Source organism: Desmodus rotundus, chromosome 7 (assembly GCF_022682495.2).
Source record: "Desmodus rotundus isolate HL8 chromosome 7, HLdesRot8A.1, whole genome shotgun sequence".
Taxonomy (NCBI): domain Eukaryota; kingdom Metazoa; phylum Chordata; class Mammalia; order Chiroptera; family Phyllostomidae; genus Desmodus; species Desmodus rotundus.
In genome coordinates this window covers 130,166,758-130,186,962 of record NC_071393.1, presented here as the reverse complement: position 1 = coordinate 130,186,962, position 20,205 = coordinate 130,166,758, and the positions used below count along the sequence as shown (strand labels likewise).

The window sequence follows — 20,205 nt, the reverse complement described above, 5'->3', positions numbered from 1 at the left end:
AAGTCTCTTTCCTTCTGATATGAAATAACTAGTTAGAACTAAATAGCCCGGAGGTGAAATGGCCACCTTTGTCTCCATCACAGAGAGAAAGGAAAGCAGAAGAAAGTACAGATAAGATAGAATTTTTCAAAAAGAGAGACAGACAGATCTGATGATCAACTTGGGAACCGCAGGATCCAGCCGGGCCTGAAACCCTCTCCACCCTGCAGAACTCTCACTGAAAAGACCCAATAAATATTCTTTTCTTTAAAGCGGTTTCTGTTTGGTCTCTGTCACTGCAATCAAAAAAGAACCGATGAATCAAAATGTGGGGAAGAGGGAAGGTGCTAGATTTTAGAGCTGCATGGTCTTGGATTTGAATCTCAAGGGCAGCTCACATAATCTCCATGTGCCTCAGTTTCCTCATCTAAAGAAAAGTGGTAACAGTATCCACTCATAGAGTCATTGTGGAAATTAAATGAGATGAGCCATGGGAAGCACCTGGCTGCTTTTGTTCCATGCTTGTCTCTCTTACCAGACTGAGGTCCCTTGAAGGCAAGACCATGCCAGCCCCAGCCCCAGCCCAAGCTGAGCACCTGGTTCTGCACAGGTGTTGTGCATCATGCTAACTAAAGGCACCTGTAGTTTCTGTGACAGCTGCACAAATATTGATGCAACATTTGGTATTAAAAAAATAAAACTTTAGGGAATTGAACTTAATTTGGGGCATTGGTGCGCGTACTCAAATTTCCTGGAAAAGCCTCCTATTGGTTAATGGCTGGGGGGCGGGGACTAGCACTGGTGATGAAGGCCACTGGCCCCCCTCTAACCATTAACCAGCAAGGAAGCTGGCAAACAAGATTTAGCAGCAGCTGCCTCGCAGGCTTACTGTACACATACAGGACCCAGCACAGCAGGACCCAGCCAGCGGGTGCAGCCTGAGCCCTCTGCAGACCGTGAGTACCACCTGAGGACATTTGTCCTCCAGAACACAAGGACTGCAACTTGCTTATTTGATTTTTCAATTAGGGTACGGAACAGAACAGCCAGCGGGGAGAGGGAGCAACCCTGGGGCCGGCTTCCAGCGTCTGTGTGTCTGCCCACAGGAGGTTTGATTTCCCCTGGCCTCCTGCCTTTCAGGGTTGACGCTGAGCCAAGCGCCATTCCCATCTGTCTCATGACTGATGCTCCTGAGCCAAACAGCCTAACAACCCCAGAGCAGAGTAGAAGAGCTGGCATGGGCAGCACCCCAAGGGGGAACACAAGGTCAGGGGAAGAGGGTGCCCGGCTGACATAGAGCAGGCTGTGCATTCTGTGGAGTAGCACACACCTCCTGGCTCAGTGACCTGGGGCAAGGGTACTGCAGGTGAAACGGAGCTATCCGCTTTACACCTCATGTCAGGAGGCTGCAGTGCAGAGCACCCAGGACTGTACCTGGCCCACAAGGCATTTGTGCACACCGAGAGCGCAGTGGGTGTTTACTACATAGGTCACTTCAGAAACGAGGGACAAGGTCATACTTGAAATGAAATTCATGAATCATACCGATACTCTGCATTTTCGGAGAGCTGTTTCACTCGCCATTTTGCTTTCTGCAGACTGGAGAAAGGCTCTGAAGTCAGACCCCACAGCTTAGAATTCCCGCTCTAACTCCCTGGGCCTGTTTCTCACCCTTACAATGGGCCCGGGATGACACCGAAGTGAGGTCACATAAGAAAACACAGATAACATAACCTGGTATGCAGGTTATGATATTCACAACCACCCTGTAGTGTTCCAATCCCCACTTGGAGGAGTAACACCAAGGGGATGAAGTGGGAGACCTGAGACAGCAGGAAGGGAAGCGAAAAGAGTTGTGTTGGGGGCAAGCCCCCCATGCCAGGATGTGCACGGTATGGGGTCCTTGCCCAAGAGGGGCTCAAAGACAGGTACAAAGGTGATGGGGGCTAAGGCAAAGATTTCACTGCAGTGTGACAGGGGCAGTGAGAGAGACAAGCACAGAGGAAGGGCTTCCTGGAGGAGGTGACCTGGGATCCGCATAACAAAGGGCAAGAGGGAGCCAGACGAGGCAGGGAGAAGATGGACCTACACAGTGAAGCCACATGGGGCAAGAGGGGACTGCTCCCAAGCCAGAGCTGGCTCCACAAATAATGGGAAACCAAAATGACCTTCCCTACCCTGACCCCAGCAGAGGGATGAAAGTCTGGTATGTTCTGGGCAAAAAAAAAAACAAACCCAGAGGTAGCCAGCCAGCATGCTGTGGTTGAGACTTCCAGCAGCCACATTTGAGGCTAGGAGCTATCACCAGGGAGGAGGTGATGAGCCCCACCCCTACCCCCCTCCACCCTGGGCCACCTTAGTGAAGCTCGACCCTGGCTGGGAGTAATGGAGCTTGTCAGCAGGAGTCTGCCAATCAGCTTGAGTTTTAGAAGATGCCTCTGGCTTCAGGGGGAAGAAGGGGTTGGAAGGAGCTGAGCAGGAGGCAAGGAGCCCAGGTAAGGGGTGACTGCTGATCCTGGGAAAGATGACGAGTACCAAACTTGGGCTGTGTACTCAGACTGGAACAGAGGAGACAAACACCAAAAACTCGGAAGGTCAAATGAGCAACATCTGGGGTAGGTATTATTATCCAGCTTATACTGTGGAAACTGAGACAGCTTAAATAGTCCACCCAAGACACCTAGGTCATAAATACTAATACCAGGATCCTAATTCACCGTGGTCTGCCATGTAACCCAGGAAAATTACAGAATTGTCTGTAAGGCCAGGCAGCTGCTTAGAAGGGAGAAGTGGGGGGTGTGGGGGGGGACGGGGGCAGGGCAGCAGGGTCATTACAAAGATGAAGGAGTCACCTGGGGAAGGTCAGAGGTGAACTCAGGGAGCTCAGAGGGATGTCTGCATCCATCTCTGTGCCAGGGAAAGGGCTCCAGGGTATCCCGGAGCACACTGGTGGTTCCACACTCCAAATGCGACACAGTCTTCTGGGGGCACTGACGTCACTGTGGGCTCCCAGCCCTCCCTGAACGCCTGGTCCCGTAGGAGGAGCGGTGCAGGGGAACCTGCTTCTCCTATAGGCATCCCTTCTTTGTGGGGATGTAGGTGGCTCCATAAAGCACAGGGCTTGCGACTACCAGCCTCACAGACAGAATGTCCACTTACTGATTCTGACCTTGGCTGCATTTTTTCCAACTCTTACCAAACGTTTACATTTTTTCCTGAATTTTTTTCTTGTGGTAAAATATAGAAACAATGACCATTTAAACCATTTCTGAGCATCCAGTCCAGTGCCATTAAGAACCTGCACATTGCTGTGCATCCGTGACCACAGCCATCTCCAGAACTTTCCCATCTTTCCAAACTGAAACTCTGCCCCATTAAACACTGACTTCCCATCCCCTACCCCAGCCCCTGTTGACCACTGTTCCACTTGCTGTTTCTATGAATTTGACAGCTCTAGGCCCCTCATATAAGTGAAACAACACAATTCTTTTTGTAACTGGGTTATTTCATTTAGCATAATGTCTTCAAGGTTCATCCATGTTGTAGTGTGTCAGAATGTCCTTCCTTTCTAAGGCTGAGTAATACTACATCTTGTATATATGACACTGTGAAATAATAGGAAAATATATATGGTCTCCGCCCCCAGTTCCTGGCACAGAGCTCCTAAAACCCTTTAATATCCTAAGTGATATGAGCACTCGAGCATCTTTTGTTCTAACACTTGGTCTTTGACCAGAGCTCCTAAATCCCTTGGAATGTCCTGGGTGACAGTAGAGCCTTCTGTGCCAATGTGGTCACTTTTGGTAGGCTCCTGGGTGACTTCAGGATGGGAGCTCGTCACCAGAAAGATCAGCCCGCAGTTAGAAGCTGGGAACTTGCAGTTCCATCCTTCATCGTCTTGAGCTGGAGATTGGGTTAATCATCGGTCCTGCCTATGTGATGAGGTCTCCATACAAATCCCTAAAGTATGGGGTTCGGAGAACTTCTAGGTTAGTGAACACACACACATGCCAAGAGGGCGGTGCACCCCAACTCCATAGGAACAGGAGCTCCTGTGCTTGGGACCCTTCTGGACCTCACCCTATTATTAATCTCTTCATCTGATTGGGTCTCTTTTGTATTCTTTATTATATCCTTTATAATATACTGGTAAACATAAGCAAGTGTTTCCCTGTCTTCTGTGAGCCACTCTAGAAAATTATTGAACCCAGCAAGGGGGTCATGGGAACTCTGACTGGCTATAAGGCAGTCAGAAGTCCAGGTGGCAATCTGGGACTTGACATTGGCCTCTCAACTGAAGCAGGGGCAGTCTCCAAGTAGACAGTGTCGTGACTGAGTTAAATGGTAGCACACCTAGCTGGTGTCGGAGAATTGGTTGATGTGTGGAAAACCCACACATCTGGTGTCAGGAGTGAAGTGTGGTAGTAGTGCGAGAGTAAAGGAAAAACACAGAGGTGGTTTCCTTATACAACCACGTGTTGTTTACCCATTCATTCACTGATGGATTTGGGGGTTGTTTCCATTTTTTGGCTATAATGCAGCTATGACTATTGGTGCATACAAATGTCTGTTTGAGTCCCTGCTTCCCATTCTTTTGTGCATATACTCAGAAGTAAAATCGCTGGATCAAATAATTCCATTTGATTATGTGAGGAACTGCCATATTCTTTTTCCCATGACTGTACCATTTAACCTCCCCACAGCAATGCACAAGGTTTTCAATTTATCCACATCCGGGCCAACACTTAATTTTTGTCCAGTTGTTTTTTTGCTTTTTATAAAGGCCATCTTCATAGGTATGAATGGTATCTCATTGTGGTTATGATTGGCATTTTCCTAATGATTATTGATATGGAGCAACTTTTCACATGCTCATTGGCCATTTGTATATCTTCTATGAAGAAATGTCTATTCAAATCCTTTACCCATTTTCTGAATTGAGTTGGGTTTTTCTTGTAATTTTGTACTTGAGGTTTTAGTTCTTTATATATTCTGATATTAATCCTTTATCAGTATGCGACTTGTAAATATTTTCTCCCATTCTGTGGATTGCCTTTTTACTCTTTTGATAGCATCCTTTAATGAATAAACTTTTTTTTTATTTTGATGAAGTTCAGTTTATTCCATTTTTCTTTTGTTCTTATATCTTTGGTATCATATCCAAGAAATCATTGCCAAATCCAATGTCATCAAGCTTTTCCTCTGGGTTTTCTTCTGAGTTTTATTTATCTCTTACCTTTAAGTCTTTGATTCATTTTGGGTTAATTTTTATATTATGGTACAAAGTCTAAGGGTCCAGCCTCATTCTTTTGCATGTAGATATCCAGTTTTCCAATACCATTTGCTGAAAAGTCCTTTCCCCATTGAATGGTCAAAAATCATTTGACCATACATGCAAAGGTTTATTTCTGGCCTTTCTGTTCTATTCTATTGGTCTCTATCTGTCTGCCGTATGCCAGTACCACACTGCTTTGATTACTGTAGCTTTATAGTAAATTTGGAAATCAGGAAGTATGAACCTCCAACTTTGTCCTTCTTTCTAGACTATTTTCATTACTCAAAGTCCCTTGAAACACTGCAGGAATTTTAAGATGGATTTTTCTGTTTCTGCAAAACACCTCATTGGGATTTTGATAAGGATTGCATTGAATTTATAGATCTCTTCAGGCAGTATTGACATCTTAAAGATATTAAGTCCTCTAATCCATGAACACAGGATGCTTTTCATTTATTTATATCTTCAATTGCTTTCAGCAATTTTTGTTGAGTTTTCATTGTATTAGTCTTTTGCCTCCTTAGCTATGTTAACTCCTAGGTATTTTATTCTTTTTGATGCTAATGTGAATGAAATTTTCTTAATCTCCTTTTAAGATTGTTCACTGTTAGCATATAGGAACAGAACTGATCTTTATGTGTCAATTTTGTATCCTGTTACTTTGCTGAATTTATTTATTTATTCTAACAGGTATTTTGTGGAACCTTTAGGGTTTTCTGCATTTAAGATTACCTACTCTGGTAAACAGAGGTAATTTTACTTCTTCCTTTCCAATTTGAATGCCTTTAATTTCTTTTGCTTGCCTAACTGCTCTAAAACTTCCAGGACTATGTTAAATAGAAGAGGCAAAAGCAGGCACCCTGTCTTCTTCCAAATCTTAGATGAAAAGCTTTCAATCTTTCACCATTGCATATAATGTTACATGTGGGCTTTTCAAATATGGCCTCTATTATGTTGAGGTAGTTTCCTTCTATTCCTAGTTTGTTGAGTGTTTTTATCATGTGGGTCACATTACACTGAATTTGTATGTGAAACTATCTTCGCATTCCAGGATCACACACCACTTGGTCATGCTGGTACGGCTTTTACTATGCCACGGAATTCTATTTGCTAGTATTTTGTTGAAGATTTTGTAGTTTTCTTTTCTTATAATGTTTTTATCTGGCTTTGGTATCAGGGCAATAAATGAATTAGAAAGTATTCCCATTAAAAGAATTTTAAATTAAACAAAAAGTTTGAAGAGAACTTGTGTGAATTCTGTAAGTGTTTGGTAGAATTCAACAGTGATGTTATGTGGTCCAGGATTTTCTTTGTCAGGAGGTTTTCAACTACTGATTCCATTTTCTAACTTCTTCAGGTGTGTTCAGACTTTCTAATTCATTGTGATGCAGTCGTGATATGTTGTTTTTATTAGAATTGGTTCCATTTCATCTAGATAATCCAATTTTTTGATGTGTAATTTCTCCACAATGTTCTCTTATAATTCTTTTTATTTCTATAAAATTGGTAGTAATGTCCCTACTTTCATTTCTGATTTTAGTAACTGAGACTTCCCTCTTTTTTTCTTACTCAATCTAGCTAAAAAGTTGTTGATTTTGTTAATCTTCTTGAAGATTATTATTATATATTACTATATTAACATATTGATTAGATATATTTTATTCCATTGATTTTTCTCTAGTTTTTCTATTCTCTATTTTATTTATCTGTGTTCTAATATTTATCGTTTCCTTCCTTCTGGCACCTTACCACCACTCTCTTTTGGTGACTATTTACATGGGAAACTTTTTTCCAATCTTTCATTTTAATATTTTTGTCTGTGGATAAAAAATTAGTCTCTTGTAGCCAGCATGTAGCTGGATCCTTTTTAAACCCATTCTGCTAATTTGTCTTTTGATTGGAAAATTTCGTCCATTTACATTAAAAATAATTGCTAATAAGAAGAAACATACTTTTGCCATTTTCCTATTTGTTTTCTATGTATCCTATAGCTTTCCCCCTCATTTCCTGCATTACTGTCTTATTCTGTGTTATAGTTGATATTTTTGCAGTGAAACATTTTCATTCCCTTCTCACTTCCTTTCATGCATATTCTATAGCTATTTTCTTTATGATTACTGGAGAAATTACATTTAACATCCGAAAGTTACAGCACTCTCATACAAAAACTCTGTTTCTATATAGCTTCACCCCACACACCATTTCAGTTAAGTCAAAAATTACATCTTTATTAACTGTACATCTGAAAACATAAATTAATAATTGCTTTTTATGCTTTGGTCTTTAAAGTCATACAGAAAATAAAAGTGGAGTTACAGACCAAAATTACAATAATACTAGTTTTTATAATTGCTCACACATTCACCTTTACCAGAGGTCTTTACTTCTTCACAGAGATCCTGCTCACTCTCTAGTGTCCTTTCATTTCAATCAGAAGGGCCCCCTGTAGCATCTCTTGCCGGGGAGGCCTAGTGGTAGCGAACTCCCTTTTTGTTTATCTGGGATGTCCTAATTTCGCCCTCGTTTTTGAAGGACAGTTTTGCCACCTGTAGAATTCTTGGTTGACGGTGTGGTTTTTTTTTTTTCAATACTTTGAATATATTGATTGGGTTGATGTTTAAGCTTTCTGGGCCTATGTTTCTGTCTATCTAAAATCAGAATAATTATCTATTTTAGTAGTTTGTTTGGGGGGTGGATGAGAAAATATAGGCAAAACATGTAGGTCAATGTTGGACGCCTGGTAGATACTTGATACATCATAGCAGGTATAATCTATACTTTCAGATGAGAAAGTGGAGACCCAGAGTCCTCACCGGCCCTAGGTCACAAAGGTCAATGTGGAAGAAGAAACGGGCTTGGATGGGGTCTTCTGCCCACTGTTCCACCATGCCCCAAGGCCTGGGGTGCCCCACATCATCTAATGAGCGTTTCCAACTTTGCAGGGCCTAGCCATCCTGAACAATGCTGCTCTCCCTGTGTACCTGTCTCCTGTGGCTGTCCACCAGTGGCCTCTGGACTGTCCAGGCTAAGGACCCCAATACTGACATGAGCGTGGGAAGCCACCACCGGAACCTGGCTCCAAACAATGTTGACTTTGCCTTTGACCTGTATAAGCACCTAGTGGCCTCATCTCCTGGCAAGAACATCTTCATCTCTCCCGTGAGCATTTCCATGGCCTTGGCTATGCTTTCTCTGGGTGCCCGCGGCTCCACAAGGGCCCAGCTTCTCCAAGGCCTGGGCTTCAACCTAACTGACATGTCCGAGGCTAAGATCCACCACAACTTCCAGTATCTACATCACCTCCTCAAGGACTTAGATGCCACCATGGGCAATGCCTTGTTCCTCAACCAGAGCCTGGAGCTTCTAGAGTCATTCTCAGCAGATGCCAAGCTTTACTATGAGTTGGACACCTTGGCTATAGACCAGGACTGGGCCAGAGCCAGTAAGCAAATCAATGAGTATATCAAGAATAAGACACAAGAGAAAATTGTGGACTTGTTCTCGGAGTTGAATAGCCCGGCCACGCTTATCCTGGTCAACTACATCTTCTTCAAAGGTAACGCTACATATCCCATTCTGACAAGACGCCATCCACTATCGCCAAGAGTAGTAACAGCTACCGAAACCCAGAGCACTCTCTTGCACAAAGCCTTGTTTTACTGAGCACATGCAGTCTGTGAGTCTCCATCTTCACTATAAGCCTGTTAGGAAGGGGGAATTATATAATCTCACAAAAGACCAGAATGACAACCAGAAGAGTTGAGTGGCTTGCCCAAGCTCTTACAGGTTGGTGTGAGGCCCAAACATGTACCCATGAAAGTCTGGCTGCCTCACACTCTACAAAGGTGGGCTGAGTCCTGGCTGTGAGTCAGGCACGGGGCAGGGGCCTGGAAATACAGCCGGGAACCAGACAGACCTCCAGAACTCTCAGATTGCCCCAAGTTGTCACACACACATTTCCCAAGTACTCACAGCCAGCTCTGCGCAGGTCCCGCCCTTGCCAAACTTCAGTCCTCCCATTTGGAACAGGTTTTCCAAAGTGCCCGACACACATATCACCAGGGAGACTTGTTAATAGTATAGATTACTGATCCCACCCCAGACCTACTAAAGCAAAACCTCCCCAGGAAAGTCCTGGAGTTTGTAATTTAACAAGGCACCCTCTCCTAATCACTTTAACAATGAGACAATTTGGGGATATATTGTCCTTGAGAATAAAATCTAAAGTCCTTATTTCTCAATCCCCATCCATCCTCAGGGATGTTTGGCAATATCTAGAGATATTTGAGGCTGTCACAACTAGGGGTGGAGTGGGGTAGGGAAGGTGGGGTGTGCCACTGGCATCTACTGGAGTGGCTTCTATTGGGTAGAAGCCAGGGATGCTGCTAAACACCCTAAAATGCACAAGCCAGCCCCCATAATATCTGCCCCCAAATGGGTATAGTCTCAAGGTTGGGAAACCCTGACCCAGAGTCAACTGCTTCTGTCCTCTGCAGCCTTGTGTCAATATTTTCCCTACACAAACACACACACACACACACAGAATGTCCAACCACACCAAATTCCTGTCAAGCCCTTGAGCACGGCTGTCCCCATAGAAGCCTGCATGAGTTCCCCATTGCTGCTCTGACAAATTATTGCAATTTTGGTGGCTTAAAACAATGCAAATTTATTATATTACAATTCCAGAGGTCAGAAGTCCACAATCTGTCACACTGGGTTAAAGTCACGGTGTCGGTTAGGCACGCCCTTCTGGAGGTCTAAGGCTCTAAGGAAGCATTAGTTCCTTGCCTTTCCCAGCTTCTAGAAGTCAACTGTACTTGATTCATGGCTCTGTCCCTCTCCAAAGCCAGTGCATCACCCCTGTGTCCGTTTCTGTCATCGCATCTCCTTTCTGACTCTGAACTTCCTGTCTTCCCCTGCGATTTTTAAGGACCCCTGTGATTACATTTGGCACCCCTGTATAATCCAGAATAATCTCCTCATCTCAAGGTTACTTGGTTAACAACCTTAATTTCCTCTCGCTATATACAACATAACATACTCACAGGTCCCAGGGATTAGGATCTTTGGGGGACCATTCTTCCTGCCACAAGACCATGCCCTTTTGGTCCCCTGAGCCCTCCCTCAAAGTGTCCAACTGCCTAAAACTTCTTCCCAGCTTTCAAATCGTGGCTCAAAAGTCACCTCCTCCCTGAAGCTTCCCCTGATTCCCTCAGGCAAATCCTTGCTCCTCATGCACACCCTCTGAAGTTTTCCGCACCTCATTTGAACAATCTTTTGTTAGAACTTGTAACCACGTGGATCCAAGTAGTTGAGTTTCAGTTAAGCAGTCATATTCAAAGAAGTGCAGGTGAAACAGAAAGAAAGAAGTAATTACAATCCTTAGCACGTGTCTATCACCAACAGCAACGGTCATCCGAATCACGATCCCCAGCGGACCCCTCACATGCCCTTTTCTCCCTCCCCGGCTTTCACACAGGGCCCCCCTTAGCCAACTCGTCTCCCCTTCCCTCCCCTAGCTCTCTGTCCCTGGATGGCCTTAGCACCTCAGGAAGCCCTCCTCCTGCCCCTGGGTTCTCTGCTCATTCCCCACACCAGTCTGGGGACCCACCGGGCAGAGGCCTCCCTGCTTGCAGACTAATGAGGGTGACGGACTGACTGGCAAAGGCAGCGTTCTTTTTGTCCGCGACTTTACTGAGACTCAACTGACTTACAACATCGTGTAAGCCTAAGGTGTACAGAGTGATGAGTGGGTACATGTAGATGTGAGGTGATTACCAAAATAAGGCTGTTTACCACGCCCGTCGCTCCCATAGTTACCTTTGTGTGTACATGTGCCGTGTGCTGAGAACGTTTAAGCCCTTCTTTCTTAGCAACTGTCGGGTACACAGTCCGGTGTCACTGGCTGTAGTCGCCATGCTGCACACGAGGTCCCCAGAACCTACTCATCTCGTAACTGGAAGTCTATTCCTCTTGGCCATCTGCACCCCACTTCTCCCAACCCGCAGCTCCGGAAACCATTCTACTCTCTGTTTCTATGAGTTCTATATTTTCAGATCCCACATACAGGTGTGTGAGATCAGGCAGTACTTGTCTTTGTCTGATTTAGTCCACTTAGCATAATGCCCTCAAGTCTCGTCCATATTGTCTCAAAACCAGGACGTCCTTCTTTTTATGGCTGGATAATACTCCATTGTGTACGCACAGATTTTCTGTACCATTCATCTGTTGACAAACCCTAAGGCTGTTTCCTTATCTTGGCTACTGTGAAGAAGGCTGTGATGAACACAGGAGTGCAGGTGTCTCTTGGAGGCGGTGATTGCATCACCTTCAGATGTGTCCCCAGACGAGGAACTGCTGGCTCATATGGCAGCTCCGTTTTTAATTTTTGAGGAAACTCCATGCTGTTTCGCATGATGGCTGTGCTAATTTACATTCCCACCAACAGGGCACAGCGGCTGCATTTTCTTCGTACTCTTGCCAGGCCTTGTCTCGTCTCTTATGCAATAGCCATGCTAACAGTGTGCGGTGGTATCGCGTGGTGGTTTTGATTTGCATTCACCTAATGATTAGTGATGTTGAACACCTTTTCAAGTACTTGCCAGACTATATTTTCTTTGGAAAAATATCTATTCAAGTCCCCTACCCACTTTTTTAATTGTGTCATTTGAGGGATCTTTTTTTTTTGCTGTTGTACAGCATGAATCTTTTATATAATTTGGGTACTAACCCCTTATCCAATATATGGTTTGCAAATACTTTCTTCCTTTCTGTGGGTTGCCTTTTCATTTTGCTGATCACACCTTTGGCTGTGCAGAAGCTTTTCAGTTTGATGTGGTCCCACTTTTTTATTTTTCTTTTGTTGCTTGTGCTTTTGGTATCATATCTAAAAAATCATCACAAAGATCAATGTCAAGACGCTTCTTTTTTCCTATGTTTTCTTCTAGGAGCTTTATGGTTTCGGGTCTTATTTTTAAGTTTTTAATCCATTTTTAATTAGTTTTTGTGAGTGGTGTAAAATAGGTGTTCAGTTTCATTTTTTGGCACCTGAATATCTAGTTTTCCCAGCACTATTTATTGAAGTGATTATCTTTTTGAGTATTCTTGGCTCCCTTTGTCAAATGTTGGTTGACCATATATGTAAGGGCTTGTTTCTAGGCTTTCAAGTGTGTTCCATTGGTCTACATGTCTGTTCTCATGCCAGTACCATACTGTTTTGATTACTATAGCTTTACAATATAGTTTGAAATCAGGAAGTGTTATGCATCCAGCTTTGTTCTTCTTTCTCAAGATTGTTTTGGCTGCACTGCCTGGTGAGGCTCAGTTGGTTGGGTGCTGTCCGGCAAAGAGAAAGGTTTCCAGTTTGATCCCTGATCAGGGCACTTGACTGGGTCGTGGGTTCGGTTCCCCGTCGGGTCACACACGAGAGGCAATAAATCGATATTTCTCTCTCACATCAGTGTTTCTCTCCCTCTCTTTCTCCCTCCCTTCCTCTCTCTCTAAAAATAAATAAAATCTTAAAAACGAAAGATTGCTTTGACTACTTAGGGTCTTTGCGGTTCCACACAAAAGGCAGCATTCGTTACAGCTGACGGTGGGAGGCCCACAGAGTCTGGAAACGCCTGCCTAGAAATGTTACTGGTGCTCCCGCACACTCCACAGGCCGTCTGTCCCTCTGGACTTGCACTCTCGTGCATGGCATCTGCGCCTCTCTGGTGGCCCCAGTGCCTTTCCGTAATGTTTGGCACATGGAAAGGGCTCAATAGTGGCTGCATTGGTTCTGGCCATACAGCCCTGGGAGAGAAGCACAGCAAACCCAGGTACAGGGAGGGTCCTCCTGAGCCTGAGAGGAGCCTCAGGGGCTGGCGGGACAGGGGCTGACACAGCACAACCCATCTGGCAGGGGCTTCTCTCTGTTTCTCTGTGTTCCCGCAACCACCGCGGGGCTGAGGTGATGGAAAACAGTACTTCCTGTTAACAGAATCAGAGAGGCTCTGATGCAGGACAAGACATTGACAGGGGTGTGGGCTACCTCGCTGCGCACAGGTTTTTTGTGGTGCAGCAGAACTAACTGGCGAGCCCCTGTTGAAGCTGGGGGAGACCCTGAGACGTTCCCAGCATGCCAGGGTACTGGACGTGGAGAGAGATGCAGCTGTCATCTCTAGTCGTAGGACGTGTAAAGTGTCCCTGGCGTGTTCCTTCCTTAGTGAGCTATCTTGACAGCTCCTTTTTGGAGAACAGTTAAAAATATTGTTAAAAGACTCTCCAGGGGACTCATCCTTGCTCCTCTGATCTCCCTCCAAAAGTCCTTAAGTTGCTCTACCACGAGTTCTCCTGGCCTAAAAACTTCCAAGAAGAAATCCCTTAAAGTGGGCCTTAGACCCCATCCGTATGTTGTTTTGTGCCAAACTGGACGTGTTATGCTTGCTTCTAGAAAAGAAATATGCAGTAAAAAAGCAAACAGTATACTTATAATGATGAAAACCTATCACTAAAAAATATTCAGCGCAGTTCTTTTTGCTGTGAATTGGACAAGTTAGCCACAAAACACCAGCCCCTTCAGTTCTGAGGACCCCAGACTTCCTTTGGAGGATGTTTTAAAAATCATCCAATTCTCTCACTTGCTGTGAGACAGTTAGACCGTGAGTTCACACTCAATTGTTAGGGATGGACCAGCAATAGCTCTGGCGTCTCCAGGCTCCACATCAGTAGCTCTTTTCCATGCAGCCTCTAGCCTCTCCCTGTTGTCTCCATTACTAGCCCCTACAGAGGGGTGGAGGCTGGCCTTGAAGAAATCTTCTCACCCTGACTCTGCTCCAGGAAAGCGGTGTAGCCCTCTGGGCCACAAGGGAGGTCAGGAGCCTCATGCAGGAGAGTGGGTACAATCAACTAGGCAGCCAGGCCGTCTGCTGGGCTTCTGTGGCCAGGACGACAAGGGGTGGGGATGAAATGGATGGTCCATTCCTCTAAACCTACCCCCACCCTTGACCTTGACTTTTCAGCCTAAGATCCAACACCTCTTCCACAGCCCTCCAGTGCAGGATCCACTCCAGGTGGGGGCAACAGGCAGAGTCTGATTTACTGAATCTCGTTTACTGAACCCCCAAATCCTACAGCCAGCATTCTCTCGTCCACACCCTCCACCAATCTCAGAAACAGGGTTAATTCTAAATTCATCACAAGGGCAGAAGACGGAAGAGGACTTAAACACCTGGGGAGTTCCCATTTTACCAGGAAACTCAAGTGGACAGAGGGAGGCTGCTCTGTGACTTGCTTAGCAGTTACCCCTGGTGCTCAGCTGCCCCCAAGCTCCTGCACTCACTGCTGTCTCCTGCCCTCCTTCTCCCTCCTCCTCCCAGGCACATGGGCACACCCCTTCCACCTGGAAAGTACCAGGGAGGAGAACTTCTATGTGGACGAGTCAACCCTGGTGAAGGTGCCCATGATGTTCCAGTCTGGCAAGATCAAGTACCTTAACGACTCGGTGCTCCCCTGCCAGCTGGTGCAGCTGGACTACATGGGCAACGAGACCGTGTTCTTCATCCTTCCGGAGAAGGGGAAGATAGACTCTGTCATCAACGCACTGAGCCGGGACACCATTCAGAGATGGTCTGAAGGCCTGACCAGCGGGTAAGCCTCCCAGCCGGCCGTGTGCACCTCTGAAATGGATGTGTCCCCAGAGAGTGGGGTGGGTGGAAAGGGGGTGCACCTGGGTGCTCTCTCGCCTCAGACTCACCCGGGTTCATTGTTTTCATCGGCTAGTCTCCAAAGGCCATGAGGATCCCTGACCAAGAAGTCCTCTGACCTAGAAGTCACACTTATTTATCTGTTGATTGACACGGAGATACTTTGGGGCATTCCAAAACGGGAGGTACTGGGAGATTAATGGCAGCCCTCTGTGTTATCACATTTTTTGCATCATTTTCTTAAACGGAGTTCACCAATCACCCAGCCTCCCACTCATCCACTTTATTCTCTCGCTTACCTGAAACCAAGCGCTGCTAAAGACGCCCGAGAGATTCCATTTAAAGCACAGGTGGCAACACAAGGCCCTCGGGCCAAATCCGGCCCTCCGCCTTGTTCTGTCTGGCCCGGCACCTTGTTTCTACCCGGTGGCAGCACCAAGCTCTCACTTAACTGTTAAGGAGTAGTTACATGTATACAGTCTTAAAATTATGGTCAGCCCTTTGAAAGCAACCGCGAGGCTGATGTGGCCCCTGGTGAAAATGAGTTTGACACCCCTGATTTAAAGACACAATGAAAATGACCATAATATCCACCATGGGATCTAACTGTTCTTCAATTAATCAGTATGAAAGTAAAAAAAAAAAGAAAAAAGAAAGAAAAAAGAAAAAATATGGAAAGTAGGTTAAAAAAAAAGGTAATAAATGAATAAGGAGAAAGAGAGTGAGGGGTGTCCATGGCAGGTAGGGATCCATTTGCCAGCTCTTTACCTTTTCAACTGTCCCACCCCCACCTCACCCCCCCAAGAGAAACTGCCACCAGGTGCTGATAATGCACCGTGATTCTAACAAATTCCGGATCCTAATATATTGCAAATGAGGGGGATAATCTTTCTCTTTACACCAAAATAATCTCTTAGCTAAACCACTTAAACTTACAATCCATCAATAGCACAACAGCACTTGGGGGTGAGATCAGGTGAATAGGGAGGGTGAGGCATGGGGGTCATGCCATTTTTGGTCAAAAATTGCTGAACACTCGGGGGGGGCCAGGTGGGCAGGTGGGCTCATAAATCACCCATCGTGAAATGGGCAAATGCACTGAAAGAGTCTTAAAATTTTTTCACTGAAGCCAAACGCAGACTCTCACAACAACACCAGCAGGTACACTGGTACGGACGGGCTCCTAGAACACTCACCTAGTGGGGGAAGCCTGTCCTACAAGGGGCCTGCCCTCCAGAAGATGATTCTGGGTTTTTTGGGGTCCCGTCTCGTATGTGACTGGGCATGAATAATTCTCTACTCCATCCGAACGGGGCTTGCTCAGTTCTGGAAGACAGATCCTCCAGTTCCTCACTGCTGTGCTGCGTGACCACGCCCTCACCCTCCCCTCTCAGCATCCCCCGCCAGGCTCCCCTGTGCACCAAACCAGCACCCTTCAGGTCCTCTTTATACCCCCCTCCCACAGGAAGCCTCCGCACCCCACTCACAGAGCTCACACACTCTCTTCTTCCTCTGTCCCCTTGTCCCACTGCCACTCACTCACCCTCGGCTCTATGTCTTGTGGGCCGCTCTCCAGGGATGAGGAGGTAGGGCTTTGAGGTGACTGGTCCTGGTTTCTCACATTCCTGCTGCTTCCCGTGGGGGCACTTGGGGGAGTTCCTGAGCCTCCCTGGAGTTTCGGTCTCTCACTCTGGACACTGAAGACGAAGACGCAGACCCCGACTTGGGAGGCTTGTGTGAGCGAGTGTGGATTAGATGAGGAACAGAAGGTAAAGCAGGTCCACCAGGTGCGTGGTATAGGGCCGCCTCCCTTACTTCCTGCTGCTATTTCCCAGTCCAGAGGCGAATTTACACATCCTGCTCACCTGCGGCTCCCCCTCAGCTCCCCTTGAGCAACGTCTTCAACTTCCTGCGGGCTGCTCCGAGCCTCCAGGCCTCGCAAGGCCGCAGCAGCTCAGTGCAGGGAGGCCGCCTGCCTCCCCAGCCTGCTGGGGGCCTGAGTCCTTTACCTGACGCCCCGCAGACTCAGGGTTTCAGGCATCTTCTCTCCCCTGCAGGGTAGGAAAAAAAGAAATATTTAAATGAAATTACTGCCTTGATAGGTAAAAACGGTTAGCATCCCATTCCCAGTAGGACTCCACTTAACTTTCTAGAAACCCCACCAGCTCTACCCACTGGGAACTGCGGGCCAAATCACGGAATGCTCACAGAATCAACCCAGCGCTTCTGCGCAGAGGGGCCAGGACAGCAGCCTGCGCTGCCCGCGCTGCCTGGCTGTGCGGATGAGGACAAGCACAGACTGGGGAGGACCCAGCTAGGTCACACCGCACTGGTGGCACATCTGGGGCCAGGACCCTGCTCCCATACTTCTCCCCTCCTCCACTTCTGGCAGAGAGATCGCAAAGGCTTCTTTAGGGACCCTTTTCTTTAATGTCCAGTGGTCCGGCTGTATCACAGGTGGAATCAGCTCAAAGAAAGAGCTGAGAAGAAAAGAAAGACTTGGCAATTCAGAGGCCCAGAGAGGAAGCTGCCTATGTGGTAGAGGGAGAAGCAGATCTGGCCCTGGCCCTGTCCTTGCCTGTGTCCCCAGAGAAGTGTGTCCAGCTTGGAGCTAGGGTCTGCAAGAATTACAGGAAGTCTGCCTGGCCAGGCCCAGCCTGGGAAGTCTAACTCCATCTGCTTCTCCCTGGGCAGCCAGGTGGACCTGCACATCCCCAAGGTCTCCATCGCTGGAGCCTATGACCTTGAAGCCCTCCTGAAGAACATGGGCTTTGGAGACGTGTTCAGCGACCAGGCCAATTTCTCAGGCATCACCCAAGAGGCCCAGCTGAAGTTATCAAAGGTAAGGGTCTCCAGAGTCTATCTTTATTTTCCCCCAAAATGAACAATACAAATTATAAGCAACATGGAGCCCTGCTATGAAAAGGCTTCTAGGCCCCAGGCTGAGAGTCCAAGGTCTTGTCCAAGCCCATAGTTTTACAACAGACTAAGCGAAGGCTCAGGAAGAAAATGTGTTGTCCCTAAGATTACACAGGAAGCTAGTGACAAGGGAGGGCCACAGCCTGGGCGTCTACCCATTCCGCCAGGCCACGCAGGGGGGGGCTGTGCAAAACGACATCATTATGGCAGGCCCGAGAGAGACCACTGCAAAAAGAAACTGGGAAAGTGGAAACTGTCAAATGAGATGACACTGAATCTTCTACCCAATTACATTCATGTCTTCACCAGCTTTTTGCTCTGTTATTCATTCATCCATCCATTCATTCAGCAAATATTCATTTACACCTACAATGTGCCCCAGACTATGCCGGGCCCCGCCCCCGTGCACCCTTACAGTCCTGTGGGTGGCAAATGAGAGCGGGAACAGGAGAAGGAGGTCGGGGCAGCAGCCCCTTTGCTCCGGCACACAGAGCTTGACCACTGGGTATTATCCCAACCTCCTGGAGAAGGGATCTCCAGCTCAGGGCGGCAGATAACTCAGCAAGGCCACAGAGCTGGTAAACAGCAGCCCGATATGTGACCCAGGATCTCCTCCACTCAAAACCTCAGTTCCCAAGACACACTGCTAGGGTTCCTATCCCAGTTCAGCACCTTCCTAGCCATGCGCCCATGCACAGAGCCACCCAGGCCCCCCAGTTCCTTGCTGTGCAGTCAGCAAGAGTCGCTGCTCCATAGGACGTGACTATTTAATTAGCCAATCCTTACCCGTTGGAGGCTTTCAATACAAGCCTCTCAAGCATTTCGCCAGTTTCAAAATTCCTTCTAATTTTGTTCACAACAACACAGAGATTACCCTTTTCCATACAGAATAAGCACAAGCACTGTGCATGAATTGACCCCCAGTATCTACCCAGCAGAGTGAAAAGGGAATGAGAACTCCCTCTACCAGCCCAGGGCCCAGGAAGGTCCAGTCGGGGTCATGAGACCCTTAAACCTCCACGTGGTGGGCTCCATCTGCCTGCTTCCTAACGAGGAAGTCTCGATGCAGCCCGCGTCCTGGTGGTGGAAAATCCTCAGCTCTAGTCCTGGGGCTGCCACTTAGATGAGGAGACAGCAAGTGACCTCTGAACCTCAGCTTCACCATCCATAAAACCGAGGGTGGGAGGAGCCCAAGTGACACGGAGGGGAAGCTCCCAACAACACACAGTAGGTGCTCAACCGCCACCTTTGGTCCATCCCAACAGGTGGTCCATAAGGCCGGGCTGCAACTCGAAGAGAAGGGTGTGAAGGCCACCGCCCCCGCTGGAGTCACCAGAAACGTGACATCTGAGGCTCACACCATTCACTTCAACCAGCCCTTCATTATCATGGTCTTTGACAACTTCACCTGGAGCAGCCTCTTCCTGGTCAAGGTTGTGAATCCCAAGAGCCACAGCACAGTCTGACTCTAGGTACCAGGGACCCCATAGAAGTGATCTGTGGGGTGGAGAGTCCCCCCAGGCTTCTCCAGGTTGTCCTCTGTAAACTTGCACTGTGACTGATGACAGTATTTTGGAGAGAGGTGGGACAACGGACAAAATGTGAATAATATGCATATAATACAGCACCAATGTAATCTGCCATTTATCATTTGCACTATAGTTATATAATACTGTGTGGAAGCTGGGTGAAGGGTATATAAAAACACTATTATTTTTGAAAATTTGTGTATATTTGAACTTATTTCTAAATAAAAACTTTAAAAACAAGAATTCAGGTAAGCCAAAATACAACAGGAAGACATTTTTAAAATGTTAGGGAGATAATGTCATAATATCTTTCAAAAAGGGGGAAAAAAAAGCAAAAACAAGTCTTCACAAATGAAGGCAAAAATAAACATTTTTTCCAGACAAAGAAAAGCTGAGAAATTTTATCACCTTCACACATACAAAAAAATTAAACTAGTACTTAAAGCCAAAAAGAGATGATTCTAGATGGAAACTTGGACCTATATGAAACAATGAAGAATACTGCAAAGGGTAAATACATATGTGAATAAATATAAAATATTTTTAAATTTCTTTAAAATATATCACTGCTTAAAGCAGAAAAAGTTATCCATTTATTGTGTCTCAACTCCAAACCCTCCCTTCATTGCTGCTCTGCAAAAATCAATCAGGACCTTCTAAACACTTCTGCATTGCCTGCTGGGCATGATGCTGAACTGCCAGTAGAGGGCAGTAGAGCGACACTGCAAGAGGAAGAGGCGTTACCCTCTCAGTTAAGGGCAAAAAGTATTAAATGAGATAAAGAACCAAACTGACTGACTGACAAAGAAACATA

The 20,205-nt window shown here is 46.4% G+C and overlaps 2 protein-coding genes across 2 annotated transcripts in view; one reads left to right on the top strand and one right to left on the bottom strand.

Annotated features, from left to right (window-relative positions):
• Positions 1-795: 795 nt before the first annotated feature.
• On the top strand, positions 796-19,585 carry SERPINA6 (serpin family A member 6). The gene is made up of 5 exons (XM_024568235.3): positions 796-935; positions 8,197-8,810; positions 14,617-14,887; positions 17,638-17,785; positions 19,128-19,585. The coding sequence occupies exons 2-5, from the start codon at positions 8,216-8,218 to the stop codon at positions 19,326-19,328; spliced, it is 1,215 nt and encodes a 404-aa protein (XP_024424003.1). The 5' UTR covers positions 796-935; positions 8,197-8,215; the 3' UTR covers positions 19,329-19,585.
• PPP4R4 (protein phosphatase 4 regulatory subunit 4) overlaps positions 14,906-20,205 on the bottom strand; it is a 123,820-nt gene continuing 118,520 nt past the window's right edge. The window contains exon 26 of the transcript XR_008427331.2: positions 14,906-16,994. The gene's annotated coding sequence lies outside the window, so the exon portion shown is untranslated. The remainder of the gene's footprint in view (positions 16,995-20,205) is intronic.